General features: G+C 43.0%; 3 protein-coding genes across 7 annotated transcripts; 1 reads left to right on the top strand and 2 right to left on the bottom strand.

The window, feature by feature from the left end:
* The first annotated feature begins 178 nt into the window (after positions 1–178).
* LOC125008545 (zinc finger protein 37-like) lies at positions 179–8,101 on the top strand. Of its 4 annotated transcripts, none has more exons than XM_047585840.1 (11): positions 179–483; positions 1,645–1,707; positions 1,794–1,853; positions 2,067–2,220; positions 2,337–2,467; positions 2,559–2,794; positions 2,880–2,965; positions 3,774–3,877; positions 3,947–4,191; positions 4,442–4,542; positions 6,085–8,101. In XM_047585840.1, the coding sequence occupies exons 1-11, from the start codon at positions 255–257 to the stop codon at positions 7,322–7,324; spliced, it is 2,649 nt and encodes an 882-aa protein (XP_047441796.1). In that variant the 5' UTR covers positions 179–254; the 3' UTR covers positions 7,325–8,101. The 4 variants fall into 4 exon arrangements, with proteins under 4 accessions (XP_047441796.1, XP_047441790.1, XP_047441808.1 ...); XM_047585834.1 differs by having other exon boundaries at positions 1,791–1,853; XM_047585852.1 differs by having other exon boundaries at positions 398–483; positions 2,033–2,220.
* A 56-nt stretch (positions 8,102–8,157) lies between these two features.
* Positions 8,158–11,825, bottom strand: LOC125009652 (ceramide-1-phosphate transfer protein-like). 2 transcript variants are annotated; one of them, XM_047587780.1, is made up of 6 exons: positions 11,605–11,825; positions 10,643–10,725; positions 9,628–9,809; positions 8,795–8,951; positions 8,493–8,689; positions 8,158–8,399 (listed from the first exon to the last, which is right to left on the bottom strand). In XM_047587780.1, exons 1-6 carry the CDS (start codon positions 11,696–11,698, stop codon positions 8,171–8,173), a joined length of 942 nt encoding a protein of 313 aa, XP_047443736.1. In that variant the 5' UTR covers positions 11,699–11,825; the 3' UTR covers positions 8,158–8,170. The 2 variants fall into 2 exon arrangements, with proteins under 2 accessions (XP_047443736.1, XP_047443745.1); XM_047587789.1 differs by having other exon boundaries at positions 8,506–8,689.
* Positions 11,826–12,778: 953 nt separating this feature from the next.
* On the bottom strand, positions 12,779–22,600 carry LOC125008770 (F-box only protein 41-like). Its single transcript, XM_047586083.1, has 17 exons — positions 22,460–22,600; positions 21,453–21,607; positions 19,405–19,890; positions 19,249–19,328; positions 18,144–18,216; positions 17,759–17,944; positions 17,314–17,378; positions 17,112–17,243; positions 16,862–17,040; positions 16,564–16,787; positions 16,371–16,486; positions 16,065–16,217; positions 15,860–15,955; positions 15,647–15,765; positions 15,303–15,461; positions 15,071–15,186; positions 12,779–14,053 (listed from the first exon to the last, which is right to left on the bottom strand). Exons 2-17 carry the CDS (start codon positions 21,582–21,584, stop codon positions 13,991–13,993), a joined length of 2,379 nt encoding a protein of 792 aa, XP_047442039.1. The 5' UTR covers positions 21,585–21,607; positions 22,460–22,600; the 3' UTR covers positions 12,779–13,990.
* Positions 22,601–24,151: the final 1,551 nt, after the last annotated feature.

The following is a 24,151-nucleotide window of genomic DNA, read 5'->3' as shown; positions in this document are numbered from 1 at the left end:
AGAAATAAGAATCTATTGATTTATATTATCATAAACAGAATAAAAGGAAGTTTAGGCCTACGCCTCAGTAGGTGGCGGTAATGCTCCTCCCCGAATGGGACGTAAACTGCAATAAAACTCCAGAGAAGAAGAAGAAGAAGCAGAAGATTTTTCTTTTATTTTTTTGTTTTTGTTTCTTGTCGGATGCCTTTTGCGGCTGCACCCCGGAACCACACCGGCCGCCCCTCCGTGTGAGTGAACGCGGGGGTCCGAGCATGTTTTACTGGATGAAGCCAGTGGACTCCGCCGTTAACATGTCGAAGACCGACATCCTGAGAGGAATAGTCACCGAGAAACTGTCCACCGCCGCCCGGGAGATCCTAGCGGTGGTGGAGAGGACGGTAGCCGACTACGAGAAGGAGGCTGCGGGCTTCAGGTGTGAGATCGAGCGGCAGAGGAGGCAGCTGGAGCTCCTGCAGCCCCGGGTCAAACTGGAGAGGACAGGTCAGTGACGAAGCTCCTTCACAAACTGGTTGATTTAAAGTCTAACTTCACCGATTGACGAACACAAAACTTTTAAATGCACAAAATTGTATCTTACTGAAATCATAACGACGTGATTATCAATTCGGCGTTGAAATATACATGTTTAAATAAAGTTTGCCGTCACACTTTATTCACTGGCCACACTCGATCGCTCCTCATTTAAAAATATATTTTCACATCTGGCACACATACAAACTTTTAATTACACACAATGGCCGTTTAATTAAGGTTTAATTAAGCGGTAATCATGTGTTGAACAGTTCGGCTTTATTTTTTTATTATTATTATTATTATTATTTGTTATAGATGTATGTAAATTCAAAGCTTTCACAGCTGGCTACACATCTGTTGTAATTCGCCGAACTTCATTTCACAATCGTGTAATTTAAAATTTACTGTTATCATCTAGCAAAAGTACATGCTGAAATACACACAATGACAGCTTAGTTGAATTGTAATCATGTGATGAACAGTTCGGCTTTAGTCTCATACAAAAAATATATAAAAAGAAATATTTGAATGAAGAGCTAACCACGGATCTGTTCGCCGAACCTTGTTTAAAAATCGTCTAATATAAAATTGAATTAACTCTAGCAAAACTACAGACTTTACACATAATAATAGCTTAATTAAATTTCAGTCATCTGATGAACAGTTTGGCTTTTGTTTAATGCAAGAAAATTTATAGATACATGTAAATAAAGAGAGATTTCCTAGCTGACTAAACATCTGTTATATTTCGCCGAACTTCACTTAAATATCGTCTAATTTAAAATCTACTTTAACATATAGCAAACATACAAACTTGAACTTGGCCCCAATACTGAATGAAAATCGTAATGATGTGATGAACATTGACTCAGGATGTGATTTAAAATTGGAGTTGAATTGAGCTCACTCTTGGAGCCAGCATCTAGTGGACATTTGGGGAACTACAGTTTTTGGCTAGCCCAGCGTAGCCAGACTCATTTTTTATCACAGTCAGAGTCTGGTAACATCTGGTAACGTCTGGATTTTATTAAGGGGGACGGATTTCAGCTGATACATAACAAAAAAAAAAGCGTACCGTAGCTACAAATATTGATTAAATTCTCTTTTCTGTTAACGTTAAACGTGAAGCCTTGGTGTCGGACCTGGACAACAACGATGTGGTGGTGAGTCGGGACAAAGAGGGGGAGCCAGGTACTGTACGTTATGTATTAAAGGTGTAAAATGTGCAAATCGTTTCATAAAATAATTAAGTTTCTTTTTACTTCTGGTTCTAGTAGCTCACGTCTCGTCAGCTCATCTTGGTCGTCAAACATCTGATGTGGACCTCGTTACTCTGGGTGAGTCGGTTTGAGGATTTCTTGACCACGATTCCAACACAGAAATTCCTTGAAAAGTCTGATAATATTCACAAAAATTACAAATTCTCTCGGACATTGATGGGCCAGTGCTGCCTAGAAGCAAATAAACAGTTGATGTTTATTGAGTTGATTGGTTAAATTCATTGTTTCTTGGTCAGATTGTGTTTGGACTCAATCTAAACCTTTGTCCAGATGAGGAGGACTCCGGCAGCATGGGCGTCTTGTGGTACGACGACAATGAGGACGAAGTCGACGATGAAGAAGAGGAGCAGAGGATGCAACTGTTGGCAAGTTCCAGACAGAAACAAGAAGATCTGAAGGATCCAGATTTTGAGATGCCATCGAGGTGATTAACACGTGGACGGTCCAGGAGACAGTTGGACATCTCCACGTACAGTCCAACGTTTGGACACAGCTTCCTAAACGTTTGGCCAATTGGAAGTTGTTGTTGTCGTCCTCCAGGTTGTTTTCGCCCAGAGTTCAGTCTTGCAGGAGGAAACCTGGCAGGCCCTCAATCAGTGACTCTCAGGACCACATAGACCTCAGGATCCGGGTCCTGGAGGACTCTCAGACTGATGTCCTCTCCAACACCAGTACGCTCTCAAACTAAACTAAAATCATTTTTATGTTCAGAATGGGTTTAAAGTCCATCTTGACATCTCATGAGGAGTTCCTCTCTTCCAGTTTTTAAGAAGTGTCCAGTTCAGGAGCTGCAGTGTCCTCGAGGTCTCCAGGAGGACGACTTCCTGTCCCTGCTGAGGTCCACCTTCCCTCAGCTGGCTGCAGACGAACCCTTTGACTTCTTAACCACTGACAGGACGAGGAGGCTGCAGCCGCTGAAGCTAAAGACAGTGACGCCGCAGGAAGTCCACCGGGCCATCCGGTCCACGGGGAACTCTGCCCTCTACATCCGGCTGAAGGTGGAGCCACCGAACCCTCAAAACTTCGGGATATTTCTGTTTCTGTTGTGTTTCTGATGAAAGTGTCTTTTGGGAACCTTTACAGACGACCGAGGATCCTCAGAGTGAAGGACGAAAAGGAGAAGGTGAAGAAGCCACGACGTCGGCCAGTCAGACTGAAATGAAGCCGAGGTAACGAGTCTAGTCACTAACAATTTCTCAAGTCAACTAACAGAACTCCACGAAATAAACACATTTCTAAACATGTTTGAGTATAATATCTATGAATAAAGATTCAAACCTGTGGCCAGTTCATGTCTACGTAAAAGGAAACACAGCGGATCCACGCTAGCCATTAGCATCACCATTAGCGTCACCACTTGCACCACCACTTGCACCACCATTATCATTTGCAACGCCACATAACTATTAGCGCCACCATTACTATTGCTCGTAGCATCTTGATGAGTATAACCATCAACATTACCATCACCACTAGCGTCACCGTTTGCACCTCCATCACCAGTAGCATCATGGCTAGCACCGCCATAACCACTAGCATCATGGATAGCATCTCCATCACGCTAGCATCATGGCTAGCACCTCCATAACCACTAGCATCATGGCTAGCATCTCCATCACCACTAGCATCACGACCATTAGCATTGCCTCACCACCTTTAGCAGCGCTGCTAGCATCTCCATGAGCATCACCATCACCACTAGCATCACCGCTACCACCACCTTTACCATTAGCATTGCTTCACTTCCATTAGCACTGCTGCTAGCATCTCCATGAGCATCGCCATCACTGCTAGCACCACCATTACCATTGCTGCTTGCATCTCCATCACCACATTTAGCAACCAGCTGCTCATTAGCCACTGGGGGATTGTTGTTGTTTTTAAATGCTGTGCGATAAGTTAGCTTCCCTCCCTAGCTTGTGGTCCAGCAGATGTTAAAGCTCAGACTCAGAGGACGTTGTTTGTTGACGCTAACAGGAGGAAGAGAGGCCGACCTCGACTGAACAGAGAACCAGACCAGTTCTCTCTCAGAGTGTGCATGCTGGAGGACCAGCCTCAGACGGACGTCCCTCCAAACACAGGTAACACCAGGAACTAGGTCCAGGAACCGGGTCCCTGTGGAGCTCCCTCTGAACTCTTCTCCTCTTCAGTCCTACAGAGGTCGTCCATAGAGGACCTGACGTGTCCTCAAGGCCTCCAGGAACCAGAGTTCCTGGACCTGCTGAGGTCCACCTTCCCTAGACTGGCCGGAGATGACAGACCACTCGTCTTGTACAAGTCCGACCGGAACATGAGGCTCCGGAGGATCAACCTGACGACGCTGACCCCAGAAGAAATCTACAAGGCTATCAAGAGCACCAGGCCTGACAAGAGTCTCCTCTATGTCAAACTCAAGGTAGAAGACCAAATAAACCAGGACCCTGGTCTCTGTGGACCCTGGTCTGAACCTTTGGACGTTCTATTTATCATTAAACTCTGTTAATATTTTCTCTTTGCTGTTCACACATGTAACTCCTCAGAAACCAGTGGTGAATAGTTCTTGTTTCCGTTGTCTTTGTTTGTATGTTTGTGTAACTTTTATAACTTTGATTGAAATGATGGTAAAACTTTTTCTTAAAACAAACTTTGAATTTAACCTGCTGCAGACCAGTGAGGAGGAAGAGGAGGAGGAAGAGCTTCAACTTTCACCTACAAACGACGAACCTCTGTCCAGTGATACTCTGGATGTAAAAGGCGATGATTCAAGGTAACAACACAACACAACACAACTCAACACACTATAAATGAGGTTGAAGTCGACTCACTTGGTAACCAGAACCATTTACAGACATTCATGATAATTTAATGAACGTTTTAAAATTAAAATTTTATTTAAAAAAAATGTTATTTCATTTTAACATGTTTAACATGTTTTCCCAAACAAAACTATGTCTCTGAATTTCTTCTCTGAACTGATAAATCTACTTTCTATTGGTTATAATTGTCATTTAATTGTGTTATAACAGAAGATAATAATAATTAATTCTTTGGCTTAGGTTCAACAGAAAACATATAAACTATTACGGAATACATTTATTCATGTTTTAATCTTTTAGATTATGAAACGGTTACGGTAAATAATCATGTACCTGCTCTGTCATATTTTATTCTTCACATGAACTTTTTCAAAATTAGCAAAGAGTTTCCCGCAAAATACAACTAGTGTGTGTGTGAAGGCGGCCATATTGGACTACAAGGCCTGGATGAGTCCACCAGGGGGCAGATGACACGTTTCAGATTGTTTACAATGTAGGTCAAGATCTTTGGTTGATTAGACATTCTTTATGTATATCTTTTTACCAAACACCCCACTGTTGCACATGTAAAAAATTAATATCTGTACCCGTGTATTATTTGATAATAAGAATATATAATAATGATAATAACGGGACTGAAAACTGTTGGAGACGTCCAGTTTACAACATGTTCTCAGACACGTGTTTATCATGTGTGTGAAGAATCAGATATAATAAACTTTGCCTTATAGGTTTATTATAGGGATGCACGATAATTATCAGCCCGATATCAGGAAATTATGACATCACTCCGATAAGTCTGATATCATGACTTATCGGCCCGATAACATATAATCTATATTTTTTACAGTGTTGCCTCTCCTCCATGAGACCTGCATGTCGTCAGTATAATCGGAAAAACAACCTTCTGACTCCCTCATGTCGGAAAACAGCTCGTGAACTCTGTCATGATTTTGGTTGTAGCTGACTGATATCAACGCCTTATCCACAGTATTTTACTCGTTGCCCTGGATGTTACACATAAATCATAGAAACATGAACATTTCCTGGTTCGACTCGCGAACCAGGAAAGGGGAATTTCCATCACCACCTGAATGCATTACATCGTGTTTGTAAATACACAAGATGGCGGCAGCAGAGTGGGAGTTTTTTAAAGTTTTAAAGAAAATATCACGGGGAGGGAGAAATAGCATCAAACTAGTGTAGAAATGTTTGATTCTAACTTGTGTCGGTGCATTATTTATTTTTTTAGACCTTGTTTTTCATCTGAAAAAATAAATATCTTAATTTCAAAATTCAAAACTGTTCAATAGCCTTTCTTATCTCCAGGTATGGTATCGGTATCAGTATCGGCCTTTGGAAGCAGTATCGATTATCAGTTTTTAGAAAAAAAAAAGTTACAGTGCATACCTAGTTTATCATCTCCAGATGGGATTATTTATTATTTTTATTATTTACGTCCATCTAGTCTCACAGAGTCGTCTCCTCCACAGCAATCACCATTCAGACGGAGACGCAATGAACCTGGAAACGGAGGAAGGCGCCGCGCAGAGCGAAGAGGACGGATATGGAGACAGCGACTGGGACCCCGACCCGGAGCTGCAGCATCATCAGTCAAAGCCGACGAGGGAGCGTAAGAGTGGCGTGTTGAGGATTGAGAAGTGCAAAACTCCATGTAAAGTGTGTGGCATCAGCTACAGGAACCAGGCCAGCCTGATCAAACACGCCTGGAGTCACGCCGGAGAGCCACAGGGAGTCTGCGGTGTGTGCGGCGGGAGTTTTAAATCCACGGAGGAGCTGACGGAACACCTGAGGAGCTACCAGAAAACCCACGACTGCTCCTACTGCGGGAAGTCCTTCTTCACGGTCACCGGCCTCAGCTGCCACGTCTCCACGCACACGGGAGACCTGCCGTTCAAATGCAACATCTGCAGCAAGGCCTTCTCGCGCATCTACGCACTCAACATCCACCAGTGGACGCACGTCACAGAGAAACCGCACAAGTGCGACATCTGCCAGAAGTCGTTCGGCCTGATGGGGCAGCTCAGAGCTCACGTCAAGATGCACCTGGGCAGAGACAAGTACCGCTGCCACGTGTGCGGGAGGTCCCTGTACGACCTCCGGTCCTTAAACCGCCACAAGATGACCCACACCACCGAGCGCCGCTACGGCTGTGACATCTGCGGGAAGCGCTTCAAACTCCCCGGCACGCTCAAGTCGCACAAGAAGATTCACACGGAGCGAGAGAGGCCGTACCTCTGTCACATCTGCTGCAAAACCTTCATGTCCAACGTGTCCCTGACGGTCCATATAAGGACACACAGCGGCGAGAGGCCGTTTGTCTGCTCCGTCTGCAGCAAGGGCTTCATCTCCAACGGCGACCTGAAGCACCACATGCGGGTGCACACGGGCGAGGCGCCGTACAGCTGCCCCGAGTGCGGGCGCTTCTTCAAGCACAAGAGCCACCTGGACAGCCACGTCCGGAGCCACCTGGGCATCAAGCGCTTCACGTGCGGCGTCTGTGGGAAGCCGTGCGCCCGCCAGGAGCACCTGACGGTCCACATGAGGACCCACAATGGAGAGAGACCGTACAAGTGCACCATGTGCGAGAAGGCCTTCACCCAGAGCCACTGTCTGAAGACGCACCTGAAGAGCCACCAGGCCGAGTGCGTCTCGATCTCCAGTGCGTCCACGTCGACTCACGTCTTTCAGGAGGGAAACCAGACGGCTTGATCACGGGAAAACTTTTGTTTCAGGTCCAGGAAGCTTCCTCCCAAGATCAGCGTCTCTGCCATCTCACATTGAACAAACTAAAACCAGACTTCTTGTCGTCTCCATTATGAGGGATCCCATAGGTATATGTTCAGACAGACATAGCATGCTAGGAGCTGGTGGATGGGGCTTTCGCGGGGGGGAGGGGGCTCTTACCTGGAGCTGGGGGACATTTTGGAAAATTATGTAGAGATTCTTTACAGAGTCGTTACCGATCACCTGGTTCTGGAACTGGATGCGATTTCATTCAGAGACATTTCACTTTCAAAACCGTTTTACTTAAAACTAAGGTTTTCTCATCATGACTTGTTTCAAAAAAACAAAAAAAAAAGATGGATTCCATGTTATATTTTACTGATTTCAGCTCGTGTTATTTCTATCTAAAGGTCTAGAGAAAGATTAGCATGAAAGCTAACGTTAGTGTTTTAGTTTTTCTTAGTGACCATTATTAGAGCATCTTGTGGCTGTATTCAAAAATCAGTGGCAGTTTAAATTCAGTCAACGAAGCTTTTGGGATCTTGTCGTGCAGATGCTGGATTGATGAATGCAGCGCGCAGCAGATTGTAACTGGACCCTGAACGCAGCATGAGGTTCCTTTGAGTGCACGTCGGACGACAAATGTCCCGGTTTTTATTTTTTTATGCAGTTAAAAAAAATAAAACAACAGACCATCATGCCCTCTCGTTGTAAACTCTGACACATGTATGTGACCAAAATAAAACAACACTAGAAAACGTCTTCATGTGCAGCATCAGTGAACGCATCCGCTCCTCGACTCTCTCTCCTGGTTTCTGGTTTCTGTTCAGCTCAGGGCAACTCCAGCATGTTGCTTTCGTCCAGGATTCGTTGAGTCCGTTCGTGCACCAGCTTCAGGGCGTGGATGATGACGCGCAGAATGGGTGTGGCCTCCCGCTGGCTCTTCACGCACACCAGCTGTAGGAAGTACTGGCGTTCGGGGAGGGCGTGGAAGACGAGCTCGGCGGCCTGGCGGAGGAACCAGGGGTGGTGAGGGGCCAGTGCCACGTGGTAGGCGTCCCTGGGGTAAGAGGGGTGGGTTGAAACATGATCAACCCTCCTGTTATCAATCTTTGGGGTTAATTCTTTGAGTCTAAACTCTCGTGGTCGTTACCTGCACAGCTCACCGGGTGTCTTATATCGTCCCTCTGCGTCGGGTCCTTCAGCCAAACCCTCCAGCATCAGCCGGAGCCAGAGGAAGGATCTATGCAGCCTCAGCAGCGTCCTGCAGCCCGAGTCCGTCCGCCGGGAGAAGTCGACCACGCCCGCCTTTAGCTCCGCCTCCACCATGGCTCGGACCGAGCGATACGCCTCGAGGGGAAACGGAAAGAATCAGCCACAAGTCGTCAGTTTGCCATCGTTTTTTTTTTTTTTCTTTTTTTTTTTCTTTCTTAAGAGAGAAACCGTACCCCTCACCCCGTCTTTTAACCCAAACGCTGCTGGGGTTTGTAGTCCGGCTGGTTTCCCATGAGTCTCTGCGTAGTGCTTGAGTGACAGCTCCCGAATCAGCACAACCTTTTCCTTCACTTTCTGAGAGAAGAGGCTGACCATCGTCCCGAGAGACTCCATGAAACTGAGGACAAGAAGACAAGGGACAATCAAGATTCAATTAATCCAGGATCGAGAATCAATCCAGAATAAAATTTAAAAAATCAAGGATGAATCAAGAATCTGTAATCAATCAATCAATCCAGAATCAAGATTCAATCAAGAATGAATCCATCAAAAATCATCCACACTCAATCAAAATCAATCAAACAACCAAGAATTGTGAGTCTATGAAGAATCAAGGTTCAATCAAGAGTCTTTATTTTCACTATGAGAACAACCAAATTTTGCAGACTTTCAATCAAGCGGCCATCTTTATAGCAGAGTCCTGATACTTATCACTTGGTTAGCGACTGTCCACAAACAAGATTATTAGGGCCACGGGGCAACGCACCGAGGCACTAAAGTTATACTGCGTATTTTTTCTTCTTCTTCTAAGTTGCGAAAAACTGTAAACTTTTCCACTGAAATGAGTGGGACGGTTGGAAAAAAAGGCAAAAAAGAGCATCTGTTGAATGTTAGCATTCATGTGTTAGTGTTTGTCTGTTAGCATCCGTGTAAGCAATCATCTGATTTGTGTGTCAGCATTCGTCAGTTAGCATCCGCATTAGCATCCATCTGTTGACTAAAAGTCGAAAATCAGCAAATGGTCAATTTATGATTCTGTCTTTGACGTAGTAATTCCATCAAACGTCATGTACTTGAGGAGCTGATCCCAGCTCTGCAGGTACGACTCCAGGAGGACGTCGTTGTCCTCGGCCATGCTGGACTTCAGGTACAGCAGTAGACGCCACGCCTGGAACAACTGGCCGGGACACTCCTTTATGGTGGGCGGGGTCTCATCTGGCTCCAGCCACACATCTGACACTGGCGAAGGCTCTGGCTGAAAAACAACCTAGCTAGCTTACTGCAGCTAAAACAACACAAAGGATCCAACATATAGAGGAGTCGTTAAAGTATTTCACCTTAACCCTCTGGAGCCCACAGTATAATCGGCCATGTTTGGTTTTTTCCTTCTGTTTCATGTTAAAAACTGTTCACCTTGTTCCTTGTTTGGTTTCATTCTTTTCAGCTCAATCTCACATGTATTTTTCATTCTGACCAACCACATCAACACATTGGAGCTAAAATCAGACTAAAACCATCAGATCCAAGTAGGAACAAGTTAGAAAACCACAAACATGTTGAACCAACCATTTCTAGAACTTAGAATGTAAATCTAACCTGGACATTTCAGGCATTAGTCACTATTCAGGACCATGTCCAAAACTATCAGGTGTCCAACCAGTAATAATGTCTAAATTTCTCTAAACTGTCTTCTGTCTCCATTGACTGAATATAGCCTCACTGTTCCTTAGCAACCATTGACACATCATGTCCTGATTGGTTGATGGATGCATGTTTCCACCAATAGGAAAGGGGCTGTCATGTTACGTTTCTATCATGTGTAGCTGGCTAGCTCTCTCCTCTTGCTGGAGTTTTCCTCCGAGAACCAAACATGACGACAAAATTTAGGAAAAAGACTCAATTATTTAGAATCAGTCTAGTTTTACTTGGTCTAGAAACGCTAGTTAAAAACTGATCTAAGTTTTCTACAGAAGCTGAAACGGAACTGAAACTTGATACTACGTCGTCTTAAGCTGGTTGGACTCCGGAGCGTTGAATGATGGTTCTAAACATAACAATGACAGTCCTCACAAGTACATAAATACACACTTTTTGTGTTAGTCCTGCAGGTTGGCGGTAAAAGCTCCAACATGGCTGCCAGGGGCCGCCACAGTCTCGGACTCCAACCTGAGCTGAAGACAAACGACAATTCATACATTAGGTAATTTAATTTTTTAGTTCCTTAGTCCTCCACGCAGTCAGATAAATGATTGGCTCTCACTCAGGAAGTCATGCACTTAGTGACACGCCCCCATGCTGCTCTCTGATTGGCTATTAAGTTAGCCAAAAAACACAAATTAGAAACTAAAACATTTTAAATATCCATCCTCAGTGTAACATTGATACTGGGCAGCACAAGATGGCCGCACCCATCTCTGTTGTTCATCTTTCTTAGCTCGGAGGATGTTAGCATACCAATGTCAGCAATGAGCTTTAACTTAGCTATAAAAGTTTGATAACACAGCAGAAGCTAAAACATTTTAAATATCCATTCTCGGTGTAACATCAACACTGGGCAGCACAAGATGGTGCGTCCATCTTTAAATGTTAGCACTGTCGCTCGGAGCACGTTAGCATACCAATGTTAGCAATTAGGTTTGCGTTAGTTATAAAACTTTGCTAACACTAATAGAAGCTAAAACATTTAAATATCCATTTCCTTTCCCAGTGTACCGCTTAAATGTTAGCATTGTCACTTGGAGCATGTTAGCATACCAATGTTAACAATTAGCTTTAAGCTAGCTTTTAAACTTTGCTCAAACACTTTTCTCGCACAAGATGGCCCTGCCCATCTCTGTCATCCATCTTTAAATGCTAGCATTGTGGGAGGATGTTAGCATACCGATGTTAGCAATTAGCTTGAAGAATATTTTCATGTTATTGTTGGTTTTATGTGAGAGTGAAGCCAGTGAACACACTTTGCGATTACCACTGTAATCTGATTATGAAAGCAACCAGCTGAGTGGTGGACCCAACATGGCCGACTGGTTTCACTGATGACGGAAACTCACGCAGCCAAAAGGAGCTGACGAAGAGGAGCAGAGTCAACATGGCCGACAGCAGCAGCAGGAGGCGAATCAGCGACGTCCGTCCCAGGAGATTCATGGTTCATTCAACAACAACAACAAAAGATAACACTCCTGACAGTTTAAACATGAAATGAATGAGTGTGTTTACGAGCCGTCCACTCTCTCTCTCCACTGGGGGTCAAAGGTCACTTAGTCACTCAGGTACAAACACCCACACACCTCAGGGCGGCGTTCGTACGTGACCTTCGTCCTGCAGCAGCTTATCTGAGCCGAGTTTATCTCACATAAACACTGAAGCCACGGCTCTCAAGTTTGTTTGGTTTTTGAGTGGGCCCACGGTGAAAAATGTCTGTCTTCATCCACTCATAGAAGACTAATCTCTTTTATATACAGGCTGTGTCAGTGACAGAAATTATCCAGTGTCACATGATTGGTTAGAAAATTATTTATTTATTTATTTATTTACTGCCAATACTTGGTTTTGGTTTGTCTATAGTGAAAGAACAATCAACTCCTCTTCCACCAGAGGGCAGAAGGTAGATAATTAACCCAGAGCCGTATATTAGAAGGAGTCTGTCCAACTCAAACCATGGGCGCCATGTTTGCTACATCAGAGGTTAGATTCTACAGCGTAACCCTATGGGTCCGATGTGCTATGTTAAAATAAATATTATTACCAACATCTGTCAATATGTAAAAGGTCCTCACTTAAATATCCCAGCGTCTACTTACTTTAAATATCTTAAATGAACTGTAAAATGCTTCGTAGCCCAATCACCTCATCAGTCACGGAGCTGTGTTTACCTTCTCCTCAGTCTCCGTGTTCATCCATCACCGTTAAAAGGTTCAAATTACTCAGAATAATTAGAAATACTGTTATTTAGTATTATCATTACAGCATTCGCATGCTAGCCATAATAACTGAGGTAAAGTTACGTGTCAGTTAAATGTTTCTATCAACATGGACATAAATCACATGAACACATGGTTTCACAGTATATATGACGCTAGCTTCTATTTGTCTAAGGCTTTAGTCTAGATAACTAGCTAGCATAAGGCTAGCATAAGGTTAGGTTAACTTCAAACTTCATTCATTTGTAAAGTGTCTTTGAGATCAAGGTTGGTTGAGAAAAAGTTGACACCAAACTGATGAGAACGTGATTTATTGACAGTAAACGACATGTAGCATCTACGAGATGTTCAAAGACACATTAGAATCGACACATCTGCAGGAATGACTCATGATTCACGTCTTTGGTGCATAAGTCGATGCTTCCTGTTCAATTGTGCAAAAAATGTTTGTGCATAAATGTTGTGCTTGTAAGGTAAAGCTAACGGGTTTCATTTAAACCTAAGGCAAGACGAAAGGATTCATGGTCACTTCAGTTCAAGAGTTATGGCTTTTAAGGGTAGGACAAGGACTTAAAACTTAGAACAAAAGTTTCTTGAAGAAGACTCTGAGTTTTTTTTAAAACTGTGTAGACAAAGAATAAAAGTTTTTGTTTTTGTTTTGTTTTTTTACAGAAAGATAAAAGCTAAAGTGTTGTGAGATTTGGAAGGTGAAGGAAGAAAAGGGGGTTGTGACATATTTTGGTAAATAAGGATCCAGGTCTGTTGTACTATGTTCTAGTCAATTCCTTTAAACTAAAAATGTAATTTCAAGATTAACAAGCTCCCACACTACTAAACTACTAAACCTGAATGAATAGTCACAGTTTAGTTGTTTGTCCATATTCATGAGGACCACGTTAACGACACAGAGACGTTTGTTCATGACCTGAATATTATTGTTTTGCTCTTTCTCCTCCACAGGTCATGGTTCATTCTTATTTATTTCAGCCTGCCACGACTATACGCGTCTCAGTAAAGGCTCATCTTTATAGAACTTCCCTACACCGGTGTCAGACAGTTATACCTGCACCTCGTCAGTCTGGCTTGCTAGTTGCTAGTCACTAGTTGTCTCCAGGTCAAAAATCTGTTTAAAAAAGCTTGTTGAGATTTTTGGAGAGGACGTTTTATCTGAGGAGCTTCTTCAGTTGTAAGTGACTGGGGGAAGTTTGAGGATTAAGTAGAAACTCTGTGGGTAAAACCATCAGAAACTGGTTCAACTAACGTCCATTAATGTCCAGATACTAACCTGTAGTTGAGGGGGGCTGTCTGTCCCTGTGAAAACTGTACTGATGATGATAAATGTTGTTATTTTCCAGTCTTGGGCTGGATCAAGTAAATGTTGACATGTTCATCTTCCTGACACATTCTAAATGTTGAACAACACATCACATGTAACAGGGTTAACCCCACAATGAGGCTGTGATTCAGAGAACGCTCAACGTCCTCATGTCTGTAGAAGAAGACGTTTGTCTCCAGGTCAGGAGGATCCCTCAGCTTTAACCTGGAGGACGTCTCTCAGTCCAGGACGTCTCTGAAGAACCTGAAACAACAACACGTCCAATATGACGTAGAAATATGACAGCGACTCTCCAGGTTTCAGAATTCAACTGAGTTTGACTAGTTTTTTTCAAATTAAAACAAAACCATGGAGTAGCACTATAAAAGTGATTAATTATTAATGAATAATACATGTTTCTCTCTGTTATATTAAATTAATATTTATAAGAATCAATAACAAACATTTTATTGAGGTATGTTCAGGGGAGAAACAGTAGGTGATATTTTTATTAACTTTAAAACGACATACACAGTCTAAGATGCTAATGATGCTCATAGCAGCAATGAGTAATGATGCAGACCTTTTATGCTAACATTAGCTTGATCCTTCCTTCTATCTCCTGACACCCTAAAATGTTGATTTTATTTAATTTTATTTTATTGTGTTGTCTCATTGTATAACTGTTTTTTAATTTATTTTATTGTGTTTATGCCGTGTTGTGTGAGTTGTCTTTTATTTATTCTTCTGTGCAGAACTTTGATGCTCTGTGATTTTAAAGTGCTGTATAAATAAAGTAGGATTGGATCGTCGTGCTAATATTATTTTCATGCTGCCGTTAGTTATTTATCATACAGGTACGTTCTGTTTTATTAAGCCAACATTCGTTTTTTTATGCTTGGGGGTTTTCTTTTAACATTTGAGGCTAGCATTTATTAAGTTAACGCTAGTTTTGAATCTCTTCATGCTAATGTTGTAGTTTTTTGCTTGTTTTGAGGCTAATTGAGTTTATCAAGCTATTTATTAAGCTAACTTTCAGGTTTTTTGAAGCAAACATACATTTAGTCAAGTCTTGTTGAATTTAAGCTAACATTTGTTGTATTAAGTTAATGGTTTTTCCATGTCTGTGCTACTTTTTCTTATTTTAACATAAATATTTGATTTTGAAGTTAACAGATTTCGTTTTAATGCTAATATTACTTTTTTTTTTTTTTTTTTGGTTTGTTTGTTTTGTTTTTTAAGCAAATAAAAACCTGCTGTGCTGTTCTTAATGTAACTCGCCTGCAGTGTGTTGAGAATCTCTCCAAAAAGTCGTTGAGCTTCTTCAGTGTCTGGCTTCTCAAAGTAGTCCGACGCTGAGACCTGGACCACGATGGACCTGATGTTATCACACACACCTGTACAGGTAAAGAGAGGAGGCCTTGCTCATCATTCACAGCTCAGACTGAGCACATGACTTATTTTTACAGTTTTCTTCCCTGAAGAATGATCAAACATGGATTCTAACGCTCACTGTGAAAGTGGAGGACGGCCTGACCACTGACTGGTGTGTGAGTCAGCATCAGCCTCTGCAGACTCTTCAGTCCTGCGTTGCATAGCTCTGTCGCCACCTGCAGGCCGAGGTCGGCGATACGCTCCAACTCCAACACCTGCAGCTGAGCACAGCTACGCACTGCAAGGAGAGAATACACAAAATATACAAGAAACACAAAGGTTACGCATCTGGATGTTCATTATGTCGTCTCCAAACATCAGCTGATATTAGTTTAAATTATAATGAGCTCTCTTATGCTAATGCTATGCTAGTATTCTGTTATTGTTTTTTAGGCTAATTTTACAGTTTATAACAGTACTCACCAACAGAAACCAGTGCCTGGGTGCTACAGGAGGCCCCGCCCACAGCGAGCGAGTGGAGGCGTGGCCAACACCGACCAATCGTCTGCAAGCAGCCGTCACCGAAACGAGTCGGATGTTGGCTGGAAGAGAGGATAGGAATAATATATATGACATTTAGTTTAATTAAAGATGAATTTTTAACTAACTTATAAATAATTAATTGTTTGCACTGACCAGGGGTGAGACGGCGCCACCTGCAGGCTAATAATGCTCCTGCAGCCGGCACCCAGGGCCCAGAGAACGTTCTGACTGACAGGATCTGAGGAACTCCTACAGGTAGACACATGGACAGGTAAACAGATGGACAGGTAGACACTCATGCAGGTAAACAGTCAGACAGATAATACAAGTAAACAAGTAAACAGGTAACCAGTCTCACCTGAATGTGAGAGTCTGTAGGTTCCTACAGTAGCAGCTGACCAGCCACAGCGTCCTGTCCGTGAGGACGTGTGGACATTGAGAGACAGACAGGTGAAGGAGACTGCCCCCTGCTGACCTCAACAAGGCCTCCACACCTGGCTCCAGGCTTCCCCTGAGACACAGACACACCTGTGGTGGTAATCAAGCTCTATTCTGTTCTATTCTATTCTATCTCTGTGAGGACCTGATGCTAACGAGGTTATGCTAGCTGAGGATCCCGTTGTTACCAGGTGTCCCCGTGGTTACTGGGTGTCTCTGTGGTTACCGGGTGTCTCTGTGGTGGTCCTCTCTTGTCTCGTTGTCTCGCCGTCTTCGAGGCTTCAAGTCGTTCAGGATGATGGTCTGAGTCTGAGTGCACCACTGAGACAACCTGGTCAGGAACTACAGGTAAACAGTCAGACAGGTAAACAGACAGGTGAACAGTCAGACAGGTGAACAGTCAGACAGGTGAACTGTACCTCGGTCGAAACTCTGGCATTCTCCAGGTGGAGGCGTGTCCAGACCGCAGGGTGCCTAGCAACGAACCTCCAATCAGAGCACACCTCGGCAGCACGCAGCAACGAGCGCACATCCAAATACGGGAAGACACAGAATAGCCCCGCCCTCAAACGCAGGGTGTCCGCCCCCAGCTGTCTGTCGCCATGACGACTGGAGGGGGTGGAGTGGAGGGAAGAGGGGGCATCTGGGCGGAGGGAGACGGAGTGAGAGAAAATAGAAGACGAAAAAGAAAAAGATGTAGAAGAAGAAGAGTTTTACCTGAACCAGGCGTCTGAGTCCTGGAGAAGTTCATCCTCCTCATCTCAGCACTCCACAGTGCCTCCTCCTCTTCCTCCTCCTCCTCCTCTTCATATTCCTCCTCCTCCTCCTCCTCCTCAGTGCTGTGGTGATGGAGGTTTCTTTTACTCCACGTTCTCCCCCATCCTCCTCCCCCGGCCCTGAAAGACAAACTTTTACCTAAGATGCTAAAAACATGTGACGATGGCGCCAGGAGTCAAACAGTTTTTACCAGAATCTCTCTCTTCGGGTCTGGATCCAGGGTGGAGCGTAGTGAGGTGGGTGGAGGTGGACCAACCCCCCCTCACAGTAGTCCCATCCTCCGGAGCCCAGAGACAAGGTCCTCATTTGGCCGGTCAGACCGCTAATGGAGACAAACCGGGTTTAGCTTCAGTCTCAAACTCTCAGTCAGAGACTGTGATGTGTTCAGGTACCTGTGGTGATGGAGACCGTACCACTGCTCTCCAAGTCTGCAGGAGCCCGACACGCTGTAGCTCCTCTGGAGGGGGAGGAGGAGGAGGAGGAGGAGGAGGACATGTTGAGTCAAAGGGACTGATTTACTAAGACACCAAAAGTCATATATTATTATTATTTGCACAATTGAAGAATGAAGAAACTTAAAACTGTCTGGACAGTTCAGTTCCTCATATTCAAACAGTCACTAAACTCTTTCCTTCATTGTCTTGATTCTTGTCGACAGTGACTCTGGTTATACAACATTTAGAGTCATTTTACTGTAATTCTGAAGTAAATCTGGGACAAAGATCTGAACCAGAATCCACCAGATAATATTTAGTGTTTAGTAAATCAGACCCTCAGCGTCTACATTTATAAAACCAATGGTCCATTCAGTCAACATGAAGCTGCTCTAGATCCCACCCTGGTTCCCATGGTTCCCATGGTTCCCAACGCCTTGTTGACGTCCTCGACGCTGCCGTCCAGACTTTGTCCTCGTCCGGGTCCAGGTCCTGGTGTGAAGTTCTCCAGGTGGTCCTGATGTGAAGTTAACAGCAGTAACTGTCTCTCTGCTCGCTCAGCTCGCTCCAGTAGAGTCTCAATGAAAACCTGTTCACCACAACATTCACCACAATGTTCACAACAACGTCCATTGCAAAAAAAACAACAGTTGGGGCCATTTTTGACCCCATTTATGCATCTAAGGGTTAACAGTGTTTAATGAGACATGCTATCTGAGCTAAGCTAGGCTAAGCTAGGCTAAGCTGTATCTTCAGTAGTGGGAACAATAAAAGATGAACAGCATCACCTGGAGTCTGGATTTGGCCTCTGCCTCTCTCTCCGCCGTCTCCCTCAGGAAACACTCGATGTCAACCATTTCCCTGCAAAACATTTATTTCACAACGAGTTCATGATCCAGCATCTTCATTTAAACCCGTTTCTAACCCAAAACGTATGAAAACAGGAACCAGCTGAAGAACCTCAGACGTCCTGACCTCCCAAACACCCTCAGGCTGCTGAGTCTCTGTCACCTCACATCCATCAACAACAGGAACCACTGAGTGTCTGTTGGCGCATGAAGACGACAAAACGTGACATGTCCCCCACCAGAGGTCACATCATGGCCTCATACACAACCATCAGCCATAACATTAAAACCACCGTGAACCATTCATCCAGAACAACAAAAATGAAGCCTGCTCCGTTTCATCTTTGTAACATTAAAACCACCAGCGGTTAAATGAATAATAATAATAATAATAATAATAATAATGATTGATGAGCTCTTTAAGTCTTGTTTCTGTATTTATATAGGATGGAACCAACTATGATCCATCGACTCAACCTAAAACATTTTCTATGATCCATTTGATCCATAACTACGGAAGCCTTAAGCGGCCACGAATTCATACATGTTATTTCCTCCATTTTCCTGTGACATCGAGTTAATTTCCTCTGTTTTCTCAAGTTATTTATCTCAATAAACTTAATCATCGTGTAGCAAGCATTAAAGCACAAAACAAACAGCTCACCTGACAGTAGACCTGTTAAATTGAATTAAATATACTGAGACAACAAGATAAATAACTCAAGATCTATGTTCTTTCAGACTTTACTAAAAGGTTGAAAATATCTTGCTGTTGTGTTAAAATATCTGTTCTTGAGGATATCTTCTTAGACTTTTTACACATTTTAATTTGCAAATGGGTCAAATTTGACACAATATATGGGTTATGTTTCTTTCCTTATGATAAAGTTCATCTTTAAATATCTGGAGAGAAACATGAAGAGATACATGCTCAGGTTTGTTTAATGTTTCATTAAATATCTAGTGTTGGTCTTTTACGTTGGGCCACTGTGTGTTTTTTTTTAATTTATTTATTTATTTTTACAAAAGTAAAGCAGATACTGACTGTTGTCGTTCACTCAGCTCTTTCTCTTTTCCTGCCAGATCGAGCTGTAACTGCTTCATCATCTCCGTGGCAGCCGACACCTGAAGGATGAAGAAAAGCTCCTAATTAGACAAACACCACTTCACATCGTCATCTCCTCCTCCGTTAACCTCTCACCTGCCGGGACAGGTACGTCGCCGTCTCCTCCACTTCCTGTTTCTCACTCCTCAGTCGATCCACGTCTCTCCTCTCCCTCTCTAGCTCCGCCTCCCTCCTATGTAGCTGCACCTTCAGCCGACCCATGCGCCGGTTCACCCTCTCCTCCACCTCCGCAAAAGTCTGGGTGATTTTATGATCCAGCCCCAGCCCCAGGCGCTCCTCCAGCCCAATTCCCACCGGCAGACCCCAATCCAGCTGGACCCGGGGCTCCAGAGTCCCAGGGAGGACCAGAGCCGTGGAGGGGTCCGCTGGGTGAAGGCGATCTGACGGGCTGAACATTCCTCGGAGGAGTTGGATGGAGGCGGAGGATGACGCGAGATCCAGGCAAGCCAGGGGCAGGGGGAAGCTGTGGGGACCCGAGCCCGGGGCGGTGCCCTGATTCTGGGATGCAGTCGGGCCGGGGAGGGGGACGGGGGCAGGAGGTGAGGAGCTTCTAACTCGAGCCTGGAGGGAAGATGAAGCTCCAGTAACGTTCACACAAATAGATTAATAGACATTGATGGGGGATTTTTTTCTGGAGTCTCTCTGATGGCAACTTCAACACCACCTTGGCAAAATAAAGGTTCCCCAGATCAGATTTATTTCTGCCAGTGTTTTTAGTTCAGATCTTGTACTGATGATGTCAGAGTCTGACCACTGATCAAAGCTTCTCCAGCTCATCCCAAACACTCTCTATGAGGTTCAGGTCTGGACTCTGATCTGGTCTCATGCTCCCTGAACCTCTTTCATTATCTGAGCCCCATGAATCCTGGTGTTGTCATCTTGGAATATGGAAGAAAAACTCCATGGATGCACCCCCACATCATAGCACTTTAGCAAAAGTTAGCTAAAAACGGCTAGCTAAACAACAGTTAGCTAGAAAACTATTAGTGAAAATAGCTAAAAATACAGCTTAAGTAGTTAGCTAAAAACAGTTAGCTGAAAATGGGTAGGTAAAAGACAGCTAAAACAACGACCTAAAAAAGCAGTGAATTAACAAGTAGTTAAAAAAAAAAAAAAAAAACGAATTAGCTAAGTATGATTAGCTAAAAAAAAAAAAAAAAAACAGTTAGCTAAAAAACAAACAAACAAAAAAACAGCTAGAGTGGTAAGCTAAAAAAAGGTTATCTTAAAACAAACCAAGCCAAATAAACAGCTAAAAAAGCATTTAGCTGAAAACACGGGTAACTAAAAAATCAGGTAACTAAAACAAATAGCTATATAAATAGCTAAAAAAACAGCTAAAGTGTTTAGCTAAAAACTATTTGCTGAAAATGGTTAGGTAAAAGACAGCTAAAACAACAACCTAAATAACCCTAACCCTAGGTAGAAAAAAAAAAAAACTACAGCACAACAGCTTAAAAACAGTTCCCTTCACATTGTCCATGGTGTGAAATGCTCTTTCTTCCACTATTAAACACAGCCCTGAGTTCTACTGCTGCTTTTCTTCCAAACGTTTCTCCATCAATCAGGATTTATTTCTTCCTGGTAGAACATGGTTCTCCACTGTCCTTCCAGTCTGGAATAAAGGTCTTAAACCAGTTTTAGTAGTTTCTAGATGTTTCCTCTGCTTGATGCAGCCAATGATTTGACCCTTCTCCTCCAGACTAACATCTCCTCCACCAGACTAACATCTTCTTCTCCACCAGACTAACATCTTCTTCTCCACCAGACTAACTTCTTCTTCTCCACCAGACTAACATCTCCTCCACCAGACTAACATCTCCTTCACCAGACTAACATCTTCTCCACCACCACAGGATGTGGAGGAAATGGGAAGCTCCTCATTGCATCAGTTGGTCTTAAATTACGTTTTGCTCACTTAAATCCAGGTGGAGACTTTTTAATTGTCCAGACTGTGAATATCGAGATTCAAACTTCACATCATTTCTCCCTCTGATTGGTCGGAGGACTATTCCAGTAGCATCCAGAGCTATTTATTCCCCGATAATAAAACCTGTAACTGTAACTACAGAGCAAACGACTAATGGATCAATCAAGAAATGAATGAAATGTTGGTGATTTACCTTTGAAAGCACCAGCAGGGTCTCGTAGGTATGCCGGCTGACCAGGTGAGCCTGGAGCTCAGGTACTGACGAGAACTGGAAACCGTCTCCACATCGAGGACAGAAGTAGGGCAGGTCCGAGGAGGAGGACATGATTCAGTGCGGGAGCGGCCGGCCTGGAGGATAAAACAGGAGCATGTCAGGGAGGCATGAAGAGACTGCAGCAGAGACAGTAGTAGTAGAAGAAGAAGAAATCTGGGTCAGTGGGCGTGGTCAGCTCTACATAATTTAACGAGTAAAAGCAGCTGATTGGGTCCATGCTGCTGGATGTGACATCGTTCTTTTCCACGCCACTGGAGGAATTCAAAACACGGATGGATGAGCAGGAATAAAGAGACGTCTGGACGTTAGTTTAGGCTTAAATTAAACATAAAAGTAATAACATAAATAAAATACAATGTTAAACAATGGGACAAACACTCAAAAATATTTTACAAAAAGTCCAAAATATGAAGAAAATATTCACATAAATGATGATGATGTGTACCGAAGTAAAAAAAAAAAAATAATAAAAAATAAAATAACATAAAATTCTTGAGAAGTGAGATGAATTCTGGAAAAAAAATAAATAAATAAAAAAAAAATAAATTGACTTAAATTTGATCCATAACGGAAACTGTTTGCTCAAAGTAGTTTAGATGTTGTTGTACCACAAGTAAATATGTAGTAAATAAAACAGAAACTAGTGTAAGTATATAAACAAATGTGCAAGAAATGAAGATAGGGGAATATACAGTATGAATAATAATAGTTTAAATGTGAAGAAAATATTCAAATATTCACATAAATAATACAACTAGAAATAGAGACAATTATGTCAAACATGTTTAAATCCAGACTTAATTTACAAAGATCGATCAGCTGATTGAGGTTTTGAGCCTATTGATGGATTAACTGGTCTCAGATGAAGATACAGTTTTACACTGTACAGTAAATATTTTTTATTGGCTGATTGAGGTTGAGCTCACCAGTCGATCCCAGTGATTCCTGATCATCAGCTGATCATCAGCTGATCGTCACTCGCTCCTCGTCCGGTATCGAAGTCCCGTTGCCATGGTTTCCTCGTTCACCCCCGGTGTGTTAGTGTCAGATCGATCGGTCGGTAACCGTGAACTGAGACTGTGTGTGTGTGTGTGTGTGTGTGTGTCTATTAACGCCACCACGTGACGATACTGCTGACGCAGAAGCCGCGTGACCTGTCAGTACGGATATTTTATTTTATTTTATTTTATTTTATTTTATTAGTAGAACTAGTAGTAGTATCAATATCACTACCATTATATTATGATTATTGTTATTTTATAATTATTATTTTTAATTACTATTATTATTTGTAGTAGTAATAGTAATAGTATCATTATCATTATTTTTATTTTATTATCATCATTTAGCCTTCCAGCTCGGGTCTTTCTGGGTGGAGTTTGCATGTTCTCCCTGTGTCTGTGTGGGTTTTCTCCGGGTTCTCCGGTTTCCTCCCACCCTCCAGAGACATGCTCGTTAGGCTGATTGGTGACTCTACATTGACTCTAAGTGTGTGTGTGAATGGTTGTTTGTCTCTGTGTTAGTCCTGAGATGGACTGGAGACCTGTCCAGGGTGGACCCCGCCTCTCACCTGGTGTCAGCTGGGATAGACTCCAGCAACCCCCGCGACCCTAGTGAGGATAAGAAGTGGTAGAAGATGAGATGAGATTATTTTATTTTATTATCTATTTATCCACCAGAGGGCGGCAGAGTCTCTCAGTGATCCGCTCACGTCTTTACTTACTGCCGTTACCGTGGAAACGCTCAGCTGACCGGTGCCTGGCAACAGCATCCAGCTGATGGATGATGATGAAGATGAAGATACTTGATGATGATGATGATGATGATGAAGATGAAGATGAAAATACTTGATGATGAAGATACTTGATGAAATTGTGTTTTAAATTGTTTTCTAAAAACGTTCAAATATGATTTAGGCAGTTATGCTAATAGGCTAATGATATGTGCTCAGTTTAGTAACTGGGAGCTTAGCCAACAGGATTGTACCTGCAGGTTTTGTGACACCACTCATTTAAAAGACTCATCTCATCTGTACTTTCAAAGTTTAGGTCAATCTCCAAACTCCTCCTCCTGAAGTCTTTGTTAGAAGAACACAATAATCTCCAGATGTTCCACTCTGAATACCCGGCCGAGCTTTTAATCACTTTCTTTTAGCCACAGACTCAGGTAAAAGTGTTGTTTTGGTTCTGTTGGAACAGTGGACAGTTCTCCTGTCATGACTGGAGAACTGGGTTACATTTAGACCAGTTTGGATTCGTTTACATAAGTGAGACACCTTAATCTTAATGGGATCTTAATCCTGTGTGAATCATCCATGTCAACTTTTTTTCTGCTTCTTGTCTTTTGAGAACCATGAAGGATGTTTAAGGGTAGGTGAAACCAGTCCCATGAGAACAGAGCTTCATACAGCACCTCTCAGGTCTGGAGTGCCCCAAGGCTCAATACTTGGCCCTCCTCTGTTTCTCCTCCACTTACATCCTCTAGGATCAATTCTCCAGAGACACTGCATCTCAAATTTGATGTTCAGATTAAGTCAGTGGTTAAATTCACAATTTTTCTAACCTCCCAAAGTGAAACTGTTTGTTTCTCTGCATCACTTTTATCACAACCCATTTAGA

This window comes from Mugil cephalus, chromosome 1 (assembly GCF_022458985.1).
Source record: "Mugil cephalus isolate CIBA_MC_2020 chromosome 1, CIBA_Mcephalus_1.1, whole genome shotgun sequence".
Classification (NCBI taxonomy): Eukaryota; Metazoa; Chordata; class Actinopteri; order Mugiliformes; family Mugilidae; genus Mugil; species Mugil cephalus.
Note: the sequence above shows the minus strand (reverse complement) of the source record. Positions and strands in the feature narration are given on the sequence as shown.

What these genes read in the sequence shown, in the direction of transcription:
- LOC125008545 (XM_047585834.1), top strand. Translation starts at nt 255, where the DNA reads ATGTTTTACTGGATGAAGCCAGTGGACTCCGCCGTTAACATGTCGAAG. An exon ending in TGATGTCCTCTCCAACACCA is followed by an intron (nt 2,468 to 2,558) that starts GTACGCTCTCAA and finishes CCTCTCTTCCAG; the next exon opens with TTTTTAAGAAGTGTCCAGTT. An exon ending in CCCTCTACATCCGGCTGAAG is followed by an intron (nt 2,795 to 2,879) that starts GTGGAGCCACCG and finishes GAACCTTTACAG; the next exon opens with ACGACCGAGGATCCTCAGAG.
- LOC125009652 (XM_047587780.1), bottom strand. Translation starts at nt 11,698, where the DNA reads ATGAATCTCCTGGGACGGACGTCGCTGATTCGCCTCCTGCTGCTGCTG. An exon ending in CGTCAGCTCCTTTTGGCTGC is followed by an intron (nt 10,726 to 11,604) that starts GTGAGTTTCCGT and finishes GTTTGTCTTCAG; the next exon opens with CTCAGGTTGGAGTCCGAGAC. An exon ending in AGCTGGGATCAGCTCCTCAA is followed by an intron (nt 8,952 to 9,627) that starts GTACATGACGTT and finishes TCTTGTCCTCAG; the next exon opens with TTTCATGGAGTCTCTCGGGA.
- LOC125008770 (XM_047586083.1), bottom strand. Translation starts at nt 21,584, where the DNA reads ATGTCCTCCTCCTCGGACCTGCCCTACTTCTGTCCTCGATGTGGAGAC. An exon ending in AGGCCAAATCCAGACTCCAG is followed by an intron (nt 17,945 to 18,143) that starts GTGATGCTGTTC and finishes TGTGGTGAACAG; the next exon opens with GTTTTCATTGAGACTCTACT. An exon ending in ATGCCAGAGTTTCGACCGAG is followed by an intron (nt 16,487 to 16,563) that starts GTACAGTTCACC and finishes GTTTACCTGTAG; the next exon opens with TTCCTGACCAGGTTGTCTCA.